General features: G+C 31.8%; 2 protein-coding genes across 2 annotated transcripts; both read right to left on the bottom strand.

Moving 5' to 3' along the window:
* Positions 1 to 292: 292 nt before the first annotated feature.
* On the bottom strand, positions 293 to 3,810 carry LOC148227778 (tetratricopeptide repeat protein 27). The gene is made up of 11 exons (XM_088202705.1): positions 3,712 to 3,810; positions 3,284 to 3,639; positions 2,966 to 3,224; positions 2,245 to 2,482; positions 1,783 to 2,185; positions 1,641 to 1,716; positions 1,405 to 1,579; positions 1,129 to 1,315; positions 885 to 1,060; positions 683 to 830; positions 293 to 615 (listed from the first exon to the last, which is right to left on the bottom strand). Exons 1-11 carry the CDS (start codon positions 3,770 to 3,772, stop codon positions 355 to 357), a joined length of 2,340 nt encoding a protein of 779 aa, XP_088058831.1. The 5' UTR covers positions 3,773 to 3,810; the 3' UTR covers positions 293 to 354.
* A 1,457-nt stretch (positions 3,811 to 5,267) lies between these two features.
* On the bottom strand, positions 5,268 to 7,816 carry LOC148227779 (uncharacterized). Its single transcript, XM_088202706.1, has 5 exons — positions 7,660 to 7,816; positions 6,873 to 6,919; positions 6,758 to 6,815; positions 6,607 to 6,689; positions 5,268 to 6,535 (listed from the first exon to the last, which is right to left on the bottom strand). The coding sequence occupies exons 1-5, from the start codon at positions 7,685 to 7,687 to the stop codon at positions 5,393 to 5,395; spliced, it is 1,359 nt and encodes a 452-aa protein (XP_088058832.1). The 5' UTR covers positions 7,688 to 7,816; the 3' UTR covers positions 5,268 to 5,392.
* Between the last annotated feature and the right edge of the window lie 6,062 nt (positions 7,817 to 13,878).

Here is a 13,878-nt window from a genome sequence, read left to right on the forward strand (position 1 = left end):
GTTTATTTCTGCTTACCTGCGACGTTTACTGGGGCTTACAATAAATAATGTCAAACGGACGATGACTCTGGTGCACGAGGCGCTATTGGTTCGACTCTGCCATTGGCCTTAACAATTGTATTGGTCATATTCCAAATGAATTAGAAAATGGCAAATAAGCTACGTTTTAAACTAAGGTGACCAAATTTTGAAAATATCAAAGGGCGGCATATTCGCCCATCGCGAACTGTTCATTAGTAACAGGTTCAGCAAAATACTCAAGAAGTTAAATACCGTAATATTAAAGAACAAGTTTGTTTTCTTTTACAAAACGTATTTATTTTAAAATATCATTTTCATGTTGTTTTTTTATGATTACAAAAATGTTCTTAAATCTGCAGTAATTCTTTCCAATATTGTATTAAAATTTGATATTTTTTCATTGTATGAAGTAATATTTTCTTTTGCTATAACTCTAATCACAGCTTGGAATAATAAACGAGCAGAAGATAATACATCCACAACCTGTCCTTTTGCTATACTACTATCTTCTGCTATTTTTAAGCAATAATCCCCTACTCTATCCATCGCAGTGAACATTTCAGTAATGTTTTCACCTTCTGTCCATTTTGAGTTCTAAAACGAAATAAGATTTGTTATAAAAAATAAAATTAAAAGCAACTACAGCTGGTTTAAAACACACCTGAATTGTCATATTACAAGATTTAGTCAATCTCTGTGCTTTTAACAAATCATCGGGACTTACATCTGCGTATAACTCCCAAATTTTTGCATCGTTATTATGAGTTGAAGTAATACGTCCAAATAATTCGAGCAGTTTTGATTGCAGTCTAAAATTTATATTTATATAATATACAAAAATAAATCAAAACAAAATATATTACCTCTTTGCTCCATTTCCATCGGCGTCAGATATATTCCGAACCACAGCTTTAACCAATAAAGTCAATATTTCAAGATCTACATATTTCTTCTGCAAATCTAATAATCGGTGATATGATCTTATTACGTCGTCAAAATGACCTGTGTCTAAACTCACCAAGGCCATATTCTCCCAAACCTGTATTTAAAATAATAGTATTAATCTATCGATTTAATGTTTCACTGAATACAGTGTAATATATTCACCTGCCAGTTATCATAATTAAACTTTAAAGATTCACTCAAAGCTTTATAAGCTCTCTGCTTATTACCTTGCTTTACATACACTTTAGCTAGATTATTCCAAGCTTCAAACAAATGTGGCTCTAAATATGTGTATCTTCTATAAGCAGTGGCAGATAATTCCCAATTTTCCACCGTTAGAGCAGCAAAACTAGAATTGTAATGATAATGAATATATGAATATAATATAAGATTATATATATAGTTATATAAACATCTTGCAAGGAATAAATTGCTTACCCTAACCGCAACCAAACAGAGTCTTGCAATGAATTTATTTCACATGATTTTACATAGTGTGGAATGCATTCTTCGTACTTTTTATGTGAAAAGAGATAATTTCCCCAATGTCTCTGAGCTCGGCCGCTCTTTTCTTTGGAAAATTCCCAAGCTTTTTTGTACATTGAAACATCGTCTGAAATTAAAACGGGTTTCATAGACTGATGGGGTTTGTTCCTTAAATGATTTATACAAACCTGTCGCATCACCGAGCAGACAATAAAGCTTCACAGTAGGCTTTTTACTTAATTCTTGTATTATAATTTCAGCAGCCTAAAAGATAGTTTCATTAAAAAAATAATTACTAACACTGGACACAAATAAATGTAAATCACTAACTTTGTGTCGCAGTTCCAATATTGTGTAACAAGCTATAACGTCTTCCCACAGTTGCAGTTTTAAATATATATCCAAAGCTGCTTTGATTAAACCGATACTAATCAAAAGATCGGCTAGTTGCGCGCTACTATGTATTTTAAGCGGCAAACCACTACCCCACACATAAGACAATCTATTGATCACACTCGGGTGTTGAGAATCAAAGCTTTTGACAACCTCTTCACACTGCATCATCGATCTTTCAACTGTTCTTTTGTTCTTCGATTCCAATCGACACTTTAAGAGCAAGGCGTTTACTCTCACAGCCCATGGTCCGTGTTTTTGATCCAATAACAAATTTATATACGGCAAAAGTTCTTCATTCAAAATTTCGTCCTTCGGTTGAGAAATATGTAAGTATTGACTGAAATATTGATGTTTATTGATATAAATCTCAATGAAATCATATTATAAAATACATACATGGTGTTTAAACATATGAGTTGTTCTATACTAGTCAATTCGGTGCTGTTATCATCTATGTCTAAGTATTTAATGTTTTCTAATCGTACATCGTCACAAAGTTTCATCGGAATAGGTAGATTAGATTTAGAATGAGTCTCCAATGCCGGTATTTTTAAAGAATCCTTCATTTTGGTGATGTTTAAAATCAATTGTGCCACTGCTTTTTGTTGATATTTAGTTCTCATTCCTAGAGCGCCTGAAATAATTTTTTAAAACTTTATTTTATTAGAATATAATTTGCATATCTAATAAATATTTTTTAGAAATATGAGATTTGATCTAAATTGATCTGATCTAATATGAAAAACACCGGTTTAAAATATTCTTGTATAGCCATATTTATTGTAAATCTTCGATTGCAGTATGACAGTCGTTAGCCTAATGTATTACAACAGGGTAACCACAACCAACAACCACTAAATAACTAGTTAGACAACAGACTGAAGTCAAAGTCTGTAAATTGCTAACATCTATAATATGTTATTAATTTAAAACTCTTATTACAGTTTACAATAAAAATATGTAACTATGAACGACTAGCTCGATTTTATTTTAATTATTTATCACAATAATCAACCATGAGATTAGGAAAATCAAGGAAACCCTAATCTGTGGTAATCATCTTATTCCGATCTCCTAGACGCAAAATAAATTAAAAAAAACACTAATTGTTTTATACCTTTAAGATCCAAAACAAATCCGGAATATTCTTGTATTTTATCTAGACAATCTTTAGATTCTTGAATTTTTCCATAGTAAACATAAACTTGATTTATGTCAATGTTCATGAATATTTTCATTCTCATGTCACATTCTTCTTCTTCAAAAACCTTCAGCTTAGATATCAGATCCTCTAATTTGCTCAGCAAAGATGGACTGAGTTCGTCCAATATTTTTTGATGTGCAAAGTAACATCTTAATTTCCACCAAGTTACAATCTGGAACGATTAATATAAATTAAACATTGCACAATCATAAAAAAGATATATCTATTTACCATATTGTCATTCGGTAATGTATTGAATGTTTCTAAAGCGATCCATAATAATTCGGGGCATTCTATGGTACTGTAAATTTCTTCTCCGTCTGATACCAATAGAGTAAAGACATCATTGTTTCCAAAATACTCGTTGTTAAAGTTCAACTTATCGCACGGTCCTGTACAATTGATCTCACAAAAGGCGCTCAAACATGCAATTCCAATTGCCACAGTCTCTTCGTGGTTTTTATCTTTTAAGCAATTATTAAGTTGCGAGATGCATAATGTCGGCGAGGTTATAACGTTCTTCAAAACTTCGTCCAATATACAAGTCCAATTTCCTTCCCAAAGTTGCTTTAACTTGTGCGGAAAAGCTTAAAAGTAATTTATATATTTAAAACCAAAATTTTCATACAACTGAATTTAATATAAAAATTAGTCAATACCCTCCACATCGATATTGTCTTCGTATAAACATATAAAAGCTTTATTGTCCTCAGAATTCATTATTGTAACATGCCAAAACACTTTTAGGTTATAATAGTGCTGCCAGATAAAAAAATGTCCAAATGACATGAGCGTCGATATATAGCCGTTAATAAAATATGGACTCACCACTACATTTCAGAAAAAAAGGAACAGTCGAAACAGTGGGCTTCTGAAAACAATCCGGCTCCAAGGAAGGCGAAAGCAGTGAAATTGCTGGCAAGGTGATGGACATGTTTTTTTGGGATGCACGCGGAATCATCCACATTGACTGCCTTGAAAAAGGGGAACGATAAATAAAGAATATTATACGCTTTGATACGACCGGTTAAGTGAAAAAAATCAAGAAAATACATTCCATCAGGACAATACACGGATACACACTTGTGCAGTTTCGAATTTCCTGTTTCCAAACATAAAAATTGCTCGCCGGAAAAAGATTCACATTAACGAGAAGATTATCACCGATATATAAATAATTTGAATTGATGAACGCATGTGTTCTTCGAAAACTCGCCATCATTTGAAACAATATTTGCTACTAAAATCCCACAAATAAGAATATAAACTATTTGTTCTCTCTAGAAGTTCTGGTTATTGTCATAAATTTGAAATTTACACTGGAACAGAGAATAATTCAACTGCGCGTTTTCCCGATGATTTAAATGTTGGAGCGAGTAGTAACGTCGTTGTTAGATTATTTAGAAAAATTACTAGAAATTGCAATTTCAAACTTTTTTTTTATTTTTAATATATACATAATGACAATAATAAGCTATTTGACTAAACAATTAATACATTATTTTCGAACTGTGATGACTAATTGAATTCCATCTTGCAAAGTTCCAAGTAAAATTTAAGCTGAAAAAAGGAAAAGGGGGTTAATAGTCAGCTGCCCGTAGTTTATCCATGAAATTTACTGACTGCGCTCTGATATTTTGGTCATTTAGTGCAGTCTGCACTAAATGAGGGAGGCCTGTTTATCCATTTATTAATTTATTTATTATGGCCAAAACTTGATGGTACTCTGGTAACACTGACGTGACGAAAGGCAGCACCTTATTTTGATGGACCTCGACGGGAAACCAACGGCCGGTGGTGCTTCATCCACTCGCATATATTAGCATATAACATTATTTGTAAACTATTAAAAACTTTTAATGAAAATATTACTGCTGCGACTCAATCTGTGTGTAATTGCTACCCATCGCCATTGGTGAAATAATACGGGCTTTGAAGAAGTTGACTGTTTCTATTTAAAACGCTTGTATCATGTGCTTTGTACTAGAAATAAAACCCATAAATAATCGACTTTCGTCGATAATATTGCGCAATCTCAACCTTTGATCTCACACATGAAATTAATAAATGTTATGGGGTCGACTGGTAGTCGTTCTCCCGCCGAGCCAAATATCTAATCCTGCCGACTGTGTTGCTATACCATGGGATCTTATTTAATTGTTGTTTTAAAAAAAAAATATATATATATTTATATTAAAATTTTATTAAACATAATTATTTCGATATATAAAATGTATAAATATAGAAACAAATAACAAAAAACTTTTTAACTTTACCTGTCTCGTTTGCTTATGTATTATTAATCAACCATAAAAATGCATTTATATGGTTTGGACAGCATTATTTCAAAAGCTCACTATGTTTTGAATGATTTTGTTCCTTACTCATATTTAAATAAGAATCACTATGAATTTTGATATGAACTGTTAGGTAATATTTTCTTCTGAACCTTTTGCTGCAATAGTCACATTCAAAGATATAAGATCCACTATGCGTTTTCATATGTCGGGTAAGATTAGACTTCATTTTAAACAATTTTTTACAAATCCTACATCCAAAATTATACGAATTTCCATGAATTTGCATATGCACTGAAAGGTAATCTTTACGTTTGAATGTCTTTCCGCAATAGTTACATTCTAAGTTATAAAAGTCTCGATGAATTTTCGAATGTCTCGAAAGAATTTCTTTGGTCTTAAACGCTTTTCCACATTTGCTACATTCAAAATCACAAATATAACTATGTATCTTCATGTGGCGCGAAAGTTCACCTTTAGTCTTAAATATTTTTCCACATTCAAAACAATCAAATTGAAAATGATCACTATGTTTATAGTACACGTGTCTTGTAAGGTAATACTTACTTTTGAACATTTTTTCACATTTGCTACATTCAAAATCAAAATTATTACTATGCGTATTCATGTGCTGTTTAAGATTAGACTTGAGTCTGAACAATTTTCCGCATTTACAACATTCAAAATCATAAATATTACTATGAATTTTCATATGCTGTGAAAGACTGTGCTTGTTCCTGAATGCTTTTCCACAGCTGTTACATTTCAAATCAATAATATCGCTATGAATTTTCATGTGACGTGTGAGACTATATTTAGTCTTTGATGCTTTTCCACATTTGCTACATACAAAATTATAAGAATCACTATGAACATTCATATGTTGTAAAAGGTACCATTTTGATTTGTATGCCTTATTGCATTTGTCACATTCAAAATCACAAGAATCACTATGAACAATCATATGCCTTTTGAGTATTACTTTCGATTTGAACGATTTTCCACATTTGCTACATTCGAAACTTTCAAATGCTATCTCACACTTATCATATTTATAGTTCCACAAATCTGAATGTAATTCTAGGTGCTCTATAAGAGCCACCTTTTCAATAAATGGATTATAGCAATGAGCACATGTTAACTTAATACCTTCTGAATGGACTTCATATTTTTCTGTCTTCCATTTCTAAAAAATATGATAAATTTGAACGTTACTTGTTAGACAAGTTTAGATATCACATTCGATCCCATTATTACGTGTGATTTCAAATAGTCAATCGAATATAAAATGTCCGACTTATTATCATTTTTATCAAGTACATCTTTAACATCGTGCATTTCTGAAATTAATAATTTACAGATAGCATAAAGTAATACTATACTGTGTATCATATATAATATATCCAACCTGCTTCAAACATGTCATCTACATCTACTATATGTTCATCAGCACTATCATGTTCATCCTAAAAAGTGAATGATAGCTTAAATATATGCTATTTTGAAGCAGTATTATCGCTTACCTTAATAACAACAGAATGCAATGTTTCATAGTCATTATTACCTGGTTCTACAAAAACAAAATTTAGTCATTATTACAGTTATAATTAAATAGAGTAGCAAACTAACTAAATTAAAAATATTTAATTAAAGAATTAAATATAAATATGTTATATATAACGGCAAATAATCATCATAGATTGGTTGTTTTTTGTTTAAGACTTTGAAAATAAATTGTTTAAGAATAATAATACTATCTGCTAACTTCTGTGCTATATTATAAAACCAAAATTCAAAAAAAAGTAACTTCCTCAAAAAAGATCTTTAATTGGCGCACCAGTAAAGGTTGTAATTTTTGTCCGAGAAGGATAAATTTCTACGGGGGCTAAAAAGGTTATCATGGAAATTTTTGTTGGAGGTCAAATTATTACAGGAGCTAAAAAATGTCATCTTGGAAATTTTTGTTCAAAGGCTGTCTTGGAATTGTTTGTTTGAGGAGGAAAAATTCTTGAGAGCTGAAAAAGTCATTTCAAAATTTTTGTTCAAAGCCCACCTCCAAAATTATTTTGAGGAGAAATTACTGAGCTTAAAAAAAAGGTCCCTTTGGAATTTTCCTTTCATTAAAAACAAAAAAGAACAGAAGGTCAAAAGGAGGGCAAAATTTTTAAGAAGGACAATCCTCCGAGGACGTCTGGTCACATAACGTTTCCATATATTTGATCAGTGTCTGTTGAATTTTCAACGAGTATGAAGCTAGTTTAGTATAATTTCCTATATTATAAGTAAAGCTATTAGATATTGTCATGATACCAGTTTTTAAACAATGCTGAAATGACATTGCTATGCTATGACAGAAAAATCTCCTCAATGTCAATAAACGTCAAAAACTCAGAGCTTTTTTTTGGTCGAAACAATATATGTTTTGTGCAAGAAAAACGTCATATTTTACATAATTAAAAAATAATTTTAGATTACTTTATATTATATATAAATTACGCTTTTATTGATACTTGTAAATTATATCAGCGCTACGTTCAGAAACTAGATTGTTATAAACATCTGACTAACAACGTTTTGCTACATTAATACGTTTTAAAATTTAAATCTTATTTTTTTTATCTCCTTGTGCGAGCTTATTCAACAAATACCAATTAACTGTGATTTTTAACCGATGTTTGTGAAATAAACTCGCATACCGCGATAACAAACTAAATTTTAAATTTCAAAACGTATTTGCTTAAATTTCAAAACGTAAATGTTCATAACTATTGGTTTCTTAGCGTAACACCAATATATTTAACAAGTACCCTTTTATATTAGCAAGCATAAATAATTAATTACTTTTTTAATAAATATGCGGGGGCCTATTTAAATATGTATTTATTTTATTATCGCAAAAACTTGGCAGCACTCTGGAAGCAGCACGTGACGGCGGTGGAGGACAGCAGGTTCTTTTGGTGGACAACAACAGCCAGTGCTGCCTCGTTCACCGTTCACTTTCATATTCTAACATGTGAACTATTATATACTTTAGATAAGACTGCAGCGGCTCAATCTATGACTAATTTCCACCTATCTGCCAAAAAAATATATTTTTAAGCATATTCGAACATATATTAACATTTATTTAACATCATGGTATTTAACGGATGAGTGGTCGCCATGTTGGCAATTTTTATGTGGTTGCCAATTTTTTTTTAAATTATCATTAATCGTGAAATATAATTTATTTTGAAGTATAGTAATATTTTATTACTGTATTTTATGTATATCAGCACATGTAATAGGTTGATAATATTTGGGAGATGGGGGGCAATTTAATTTTATCTGAAGCGCTAAATAAGCTGGTGCCGACCTTTGTGTGCTAGTGCTAAGTATAAAAACACTTAATATATTTTTTTATTAAGTTAAAAGCAACTGAAACAAAATATACTAAAGAAGTATAAATTATTAGAAAAAAAATCATTGGATGTTATTATGCTATCAGTCACGAGGCGAATATAAAGAGCCCATCTCCTAAACCAAAATGCAGATGAAAACAAATGACGTTTTTAGTCATTGCTAACGAACGGCCACAGAAGCGAACTGGACCTACACCTATACTCTTTAGGCGGCTTTCATAAATGATGTCACAGGTTTTTCGTGGTGCTTTAACTCCCCCCTATATCTCAATGTGTCACACCATTCCATACCCCTCTCCCCTCCTTATTACGTCACGTTACATAAGCAAAATTATTTTGATTTACAAGGGCAGCAATATCATATATAGTATAAGATATGAATTTGTGTGGAAGCGATGTTGCTGAATAATTTCCTAGTTCTGTATAATATTAATATAAGATGTACTCAATATTCATAAGCATATATTGTTAATAAATCACTCGCTGACATATTGAAGCTTAGTGAATTATATATCACATTTCTGTCTTAGGAAAACTGTTTTATAAAAAAAAATAGTAAAAATGTATTAGGCTTCCTTATGAACAAATTCAAATTCGTGATGTCACATTTTTAAAAGACCACTTTACCCCCTCTATCATAATTCTGCTGACCCCCTTCCCCCCTTAACCTGTGACGTAATTAATGAAAGCTACATTAGCAAATAAAACAAAGAAGTCGTTCAATCAATGTATCAATTGCTTATCGTTAAAATAAGATAAAGGTATCTAATCAATCATTCACACGTTATATATTTATTTTAGAGACGTATCACAAGCGAGCGTGTAATTCAATAGCGAGTCGTTAATATCATTGATAAGCCCGTTTTTGGAACAAAATGTTAAATGTTTATGGACAAGAAACTAAAAAATATCGCGTGGAATGAAATTTGTTTAATATTTGATCCAGATTTGTAAAAATTGTAATAAAAACAACGTTTTCAATATTATAATATTTATAAATATGTAAATTCATTATATAATATTTATAATTAAAAATATTATTATTATATTTATAAATAATGAATACATTAATTACATTTACAAATATTTGCATTTAGTTTATACATAAACTTTGATATATAATTTAATTGCTAGTTTTTAATAAATTGGATAAAAAATAATAATATGATTTTGCATATTAGTAACATATTTTCGCTGCTAGATTGTCCTGATTTATTGATGAATCCATTAATTATTGTTGGGTTAAGAAAACCTGGTTTAACATCATCCTTCTCTTTTTATTTTAAAATAATAAAGGACGGTACAAGTTTTACCAATTTGAAAGTATAATTTTAGATACTCCTTAAATCACTTGGCAAGTTTTGTAGAAAAAGCTTTTGAAAAAAACTCGAAAATTAGGCTATTAAGGTGATTTTGAATATAGCAAGAGGACACTAAAAATAAAAAGGCCATCTCTGAAATGTATGTTCGGGGAAGATATATTTCTATGGAACGTTTGTACAAATCCATCTCGAAAATTTTTATTCAAAAAAATTGAGGAGGAAATAAAAAGCGGATCCTTATTAAAAGTCAACGTAGCTACAAACTCAATTTTCGGTGTCGGAACCCACAGGCATAATAACGTTTTGGTATGTGTAAATTAAAATTTTTAAATTTACACATACCAAAACGTTATTAGTTTTTTAGAAAAGTTTTATTTGCAAGAGTTTACTTGAATGGCATTATAATATAACCTAATAAGAACCACGCCATTTTGTTCATTATATTAGGTTATATAGAAATTAATGTCGTTTTTTGTATCATTCCATTTAGATCAGTGGTTCCCAAACTCTTTTGGCCCACGGACCCTGGGTGAAAAACAATAAATGCATAATAGAAAAATTACAAATTTAGCTTTGATGGCTTGAATGGTAAATGGTGACGTAAAAATAAAATATAAATAAAACATTTTGTTGAAGAAGTATTTATTAAAATTATAACTTTTGTTTTAAAATACAAAAAAAAAAACTAAATGAATTGGATGAACCTGATGGGATGTTATGAGTGTATTTATGTCCGGCTCAATGTTTATGAGTAGCAACCGCAAATCCCCACGAGTACTAATTTCTAGTCGGTTTCTTTTTTTGTGATGAGGCTCATAACGACACAGAATCCACGTTCTAGCAAATAGGAAGACGGAAAAGCAATCAACAGCTACTGTACAATAACCCATAATGCTAGATATAAAATTGGGATGTTTTTGTAACCATAACGTTGTCGTATCCTTGTTTAAGCTTTGGTTTCAGCTCCTAATTTGTGGATAATTCAATAAGTTGCCCCTGTATTAGTATGTATTCATCTGTATTTGTGCTCTGAGTTTGGCTACTTGCAAAAGGGTTCAAAACCCAGTCGGGAATATCCAAGTGAAGAATGTCTTCAAATCTTTGGTTAAGGTTCAAATGAAGCGACGTTAAGTGTTGACAATAAGCAAACAAATCTTCAAAATAGAGATTTTGAAATTTTGAAAGATTTGGAAACAGAATATTCTCCTCTTCCCTAGTTTTGTTTGTACAGCAAAAGTTTTGCAACAAACGCAGATATTACACTTTTAGTTTTGATTAAATTTAATGTGTCACCTTGTAGTTTCAAATTAGTCTCGTTATATCTGGCAAATAAATTAGTCATATAAGCGATGTCATTTTTTGAGATATTTAAATTGTGACGCAAATCATTGTCTTTACTCTCCAGGAATTCCAACACTGAATCAAAAAGCGAATAGAAGCGATCCAAACATGCACTTTTAGATAACCAACGTACTTCTGTGTTAAGTAGTAAACGATTATAGTCATAAGTCATCATCATTTTTCAAACAAAGTTGAGCAAATAATCTCATTTAAGGCATTCCTTTTGATTTTATCAACTGCTCTAATGACATAAGGTAGTAATTCGTGCAAACATTCACTACGGTTTTTTGCGACCAAGTGATGTCGATGAATGACACAATGTACCAATAATACATTAGGTATAGCTTGTTTTAAGTATGCCAGTAAGCCTCGGTGTCGTCCTACCATTGCCGGAGCACCGTCAGTAGCAACGGAGATGATATTAGTCAAGGGTATAGCTTTTACGTCGAAAAATCCTTTTAATTCAGTAAATAACGTTTCACCTTTCAGTCAGTTGCCATTTTTTTAATATTTCCGCTCAATACCGAGTGTTCCCACTGCAACGGCGCCAACACGATTTCATTGCTTTTGATGTAAATTTTTTACTTCTGAGAAGTGATAATTGTTTTTGCGCCCTCCTATTGACCAAAATTTAGTTTGAATATACTTGAACCAACACTCCCAGAAGTCAGTAGTAATATCAGTAAGGATAGCTAGCATATTCTTAAGTTGAAGTGCAGACAAACTATGGAGCAATATGCGACGTCTGTCTGTACTTCTTCAGCTTATATTACCCTGAGAAATGAGTTGGCTTAGTTTATATTTTGGACTTCTAAAAGTTCTAAAACAAAAGGTTAGGTTTTAGTTTGTACAGCAAATGGACGTTTCCTGAGTGTCAAATTGAGTTTCATAGACATTTTAGATGAACATATAATTTCAATGGCGCCTATTAGTTCAATTATATTTTCTATAGTAGAAATACAATTTGGACTTCACTAGAAAAAAATAGAACTTCACTGAAAAATACACATTCACTGTAAACATTTATACATTGCATGTAAACAATGTTAAGCATATAAATGCATATATTACTACGTATGGAAAAGTTGAAATCGTATAATTTTACCAGATAAATTATATTTTCACTGATAAAAATATATACTTATATGTATTCCGATATTATTTCACTGAAATGACATGTTTTAAAAAATATTTCCTTTGGGGGATAACTCGAGTATTTATGGTTTAGAATCAGGGACGTCATTTTAGATTTTTACACGGGGGGATGAGGGAAAAAGTTGGCCAGTCAGAGGTCTTTTTTAATATTTCGATTTCAATAAAATTCATATTCGTATTTCATTAAATGTCATGTACTTTTTTGGCCCTCAAATGACATTCTTGTACTGGTACATATAAAACCTCAGATTTAATCGATGCTGAAGCATAAGGGGGATTGCATTAAAAAAACAATTACCGATCCACAAGGATCTTAAGACACTGCCCACTGCCCAAATCCAGAAAACCACCATGACGACAGCGAGTGACTACTTTGGCATCCATTGCTCAAACCACTGCCGTTACAGGTACATGGCCCATACGAGTCCAGCTTTTGACGGCCAAATGAGCGGGATCCACCCCCCGTAGTACTACGTTATTTATCGGAGTCTCAGTAGTATTTCTCCCGAGCGCGCTGGGAAACATTCCCCTGACTATCTGCATTGCACTTGCATTACATTTGCATTGCATTTCGGTGCTCTTCATCCTTGTTACATCACTTTTTGTGTTGCCTCAGTTTCAGCTTTAGCCCTCGGTTCCCTAGGGGGCGAGCCAGTTGGCCAGCTTGCGTTGAAATGCAATGCTTTACTCGTCATTGGTAGTCCAAAGGATGCTACTTCGGTTGGGTGTTCACAGAGTTTACTTCCTCTCAAGAGCTTGGGGTTTCAAGCTCGAAAGAGGTCCCTCACTCTCCCACACTGTTAACGGCGAACTCCAGCGTGTGGTCGACTGCCGCCGTACCACGAAGGACAGAGAGAATGAAAGATACCACAATTTAAGCCGTCTGAAAAGAAAGGTGGATAAAAAGTGACGTCGGCACTTAGAAACTAGTGAACTCCTTTAAGAAGCCATCCAGCTTCTCACTTTCACGAAAGTCCTGTGTTACATACAACAGAATTAAAACGAAACACGGCAAAATGGCGAAGGCAGTGTATAGATGGAAAATCACTGATAGCTGTGAATATACAGAATAAATATATCATATAATACAGACCTGTATTCAAATATAATTTTTATTCTTAGATACTAGATACCCTATTTGTCACACAAAATTTAAAAAATCACTATAAATACCCCTATAAAAAGTTTTTCAAATTTATAGTGTATTTACAACCTTGATTTTTGAATGAATATTCATGTGCTTTAAAAGATAATATCTTGTTTTAAATGCTCTCTCATATGAAAGCTATGAAAATCTATATTAAATGCTT

This window comes from Plectrocnemia conspersa, unplaced genomic scaffold (assembly GCF_051122295.1).
Source record: "Plectrocnemia conspersa isolate PC_06_02 unplaced genomic scaffold, ASM5112229v1 ptg000013l, whole genome shotgun sequence".
In the NCBI taxonomy this organism is placed as follows: domain Eukaryota; kingdom Metazoa; phylum Arthropoda; class Insecta; order Trichoptera; family Polycentropodidae; genus Plectrocnemia; species Plectrocnemia conspersa.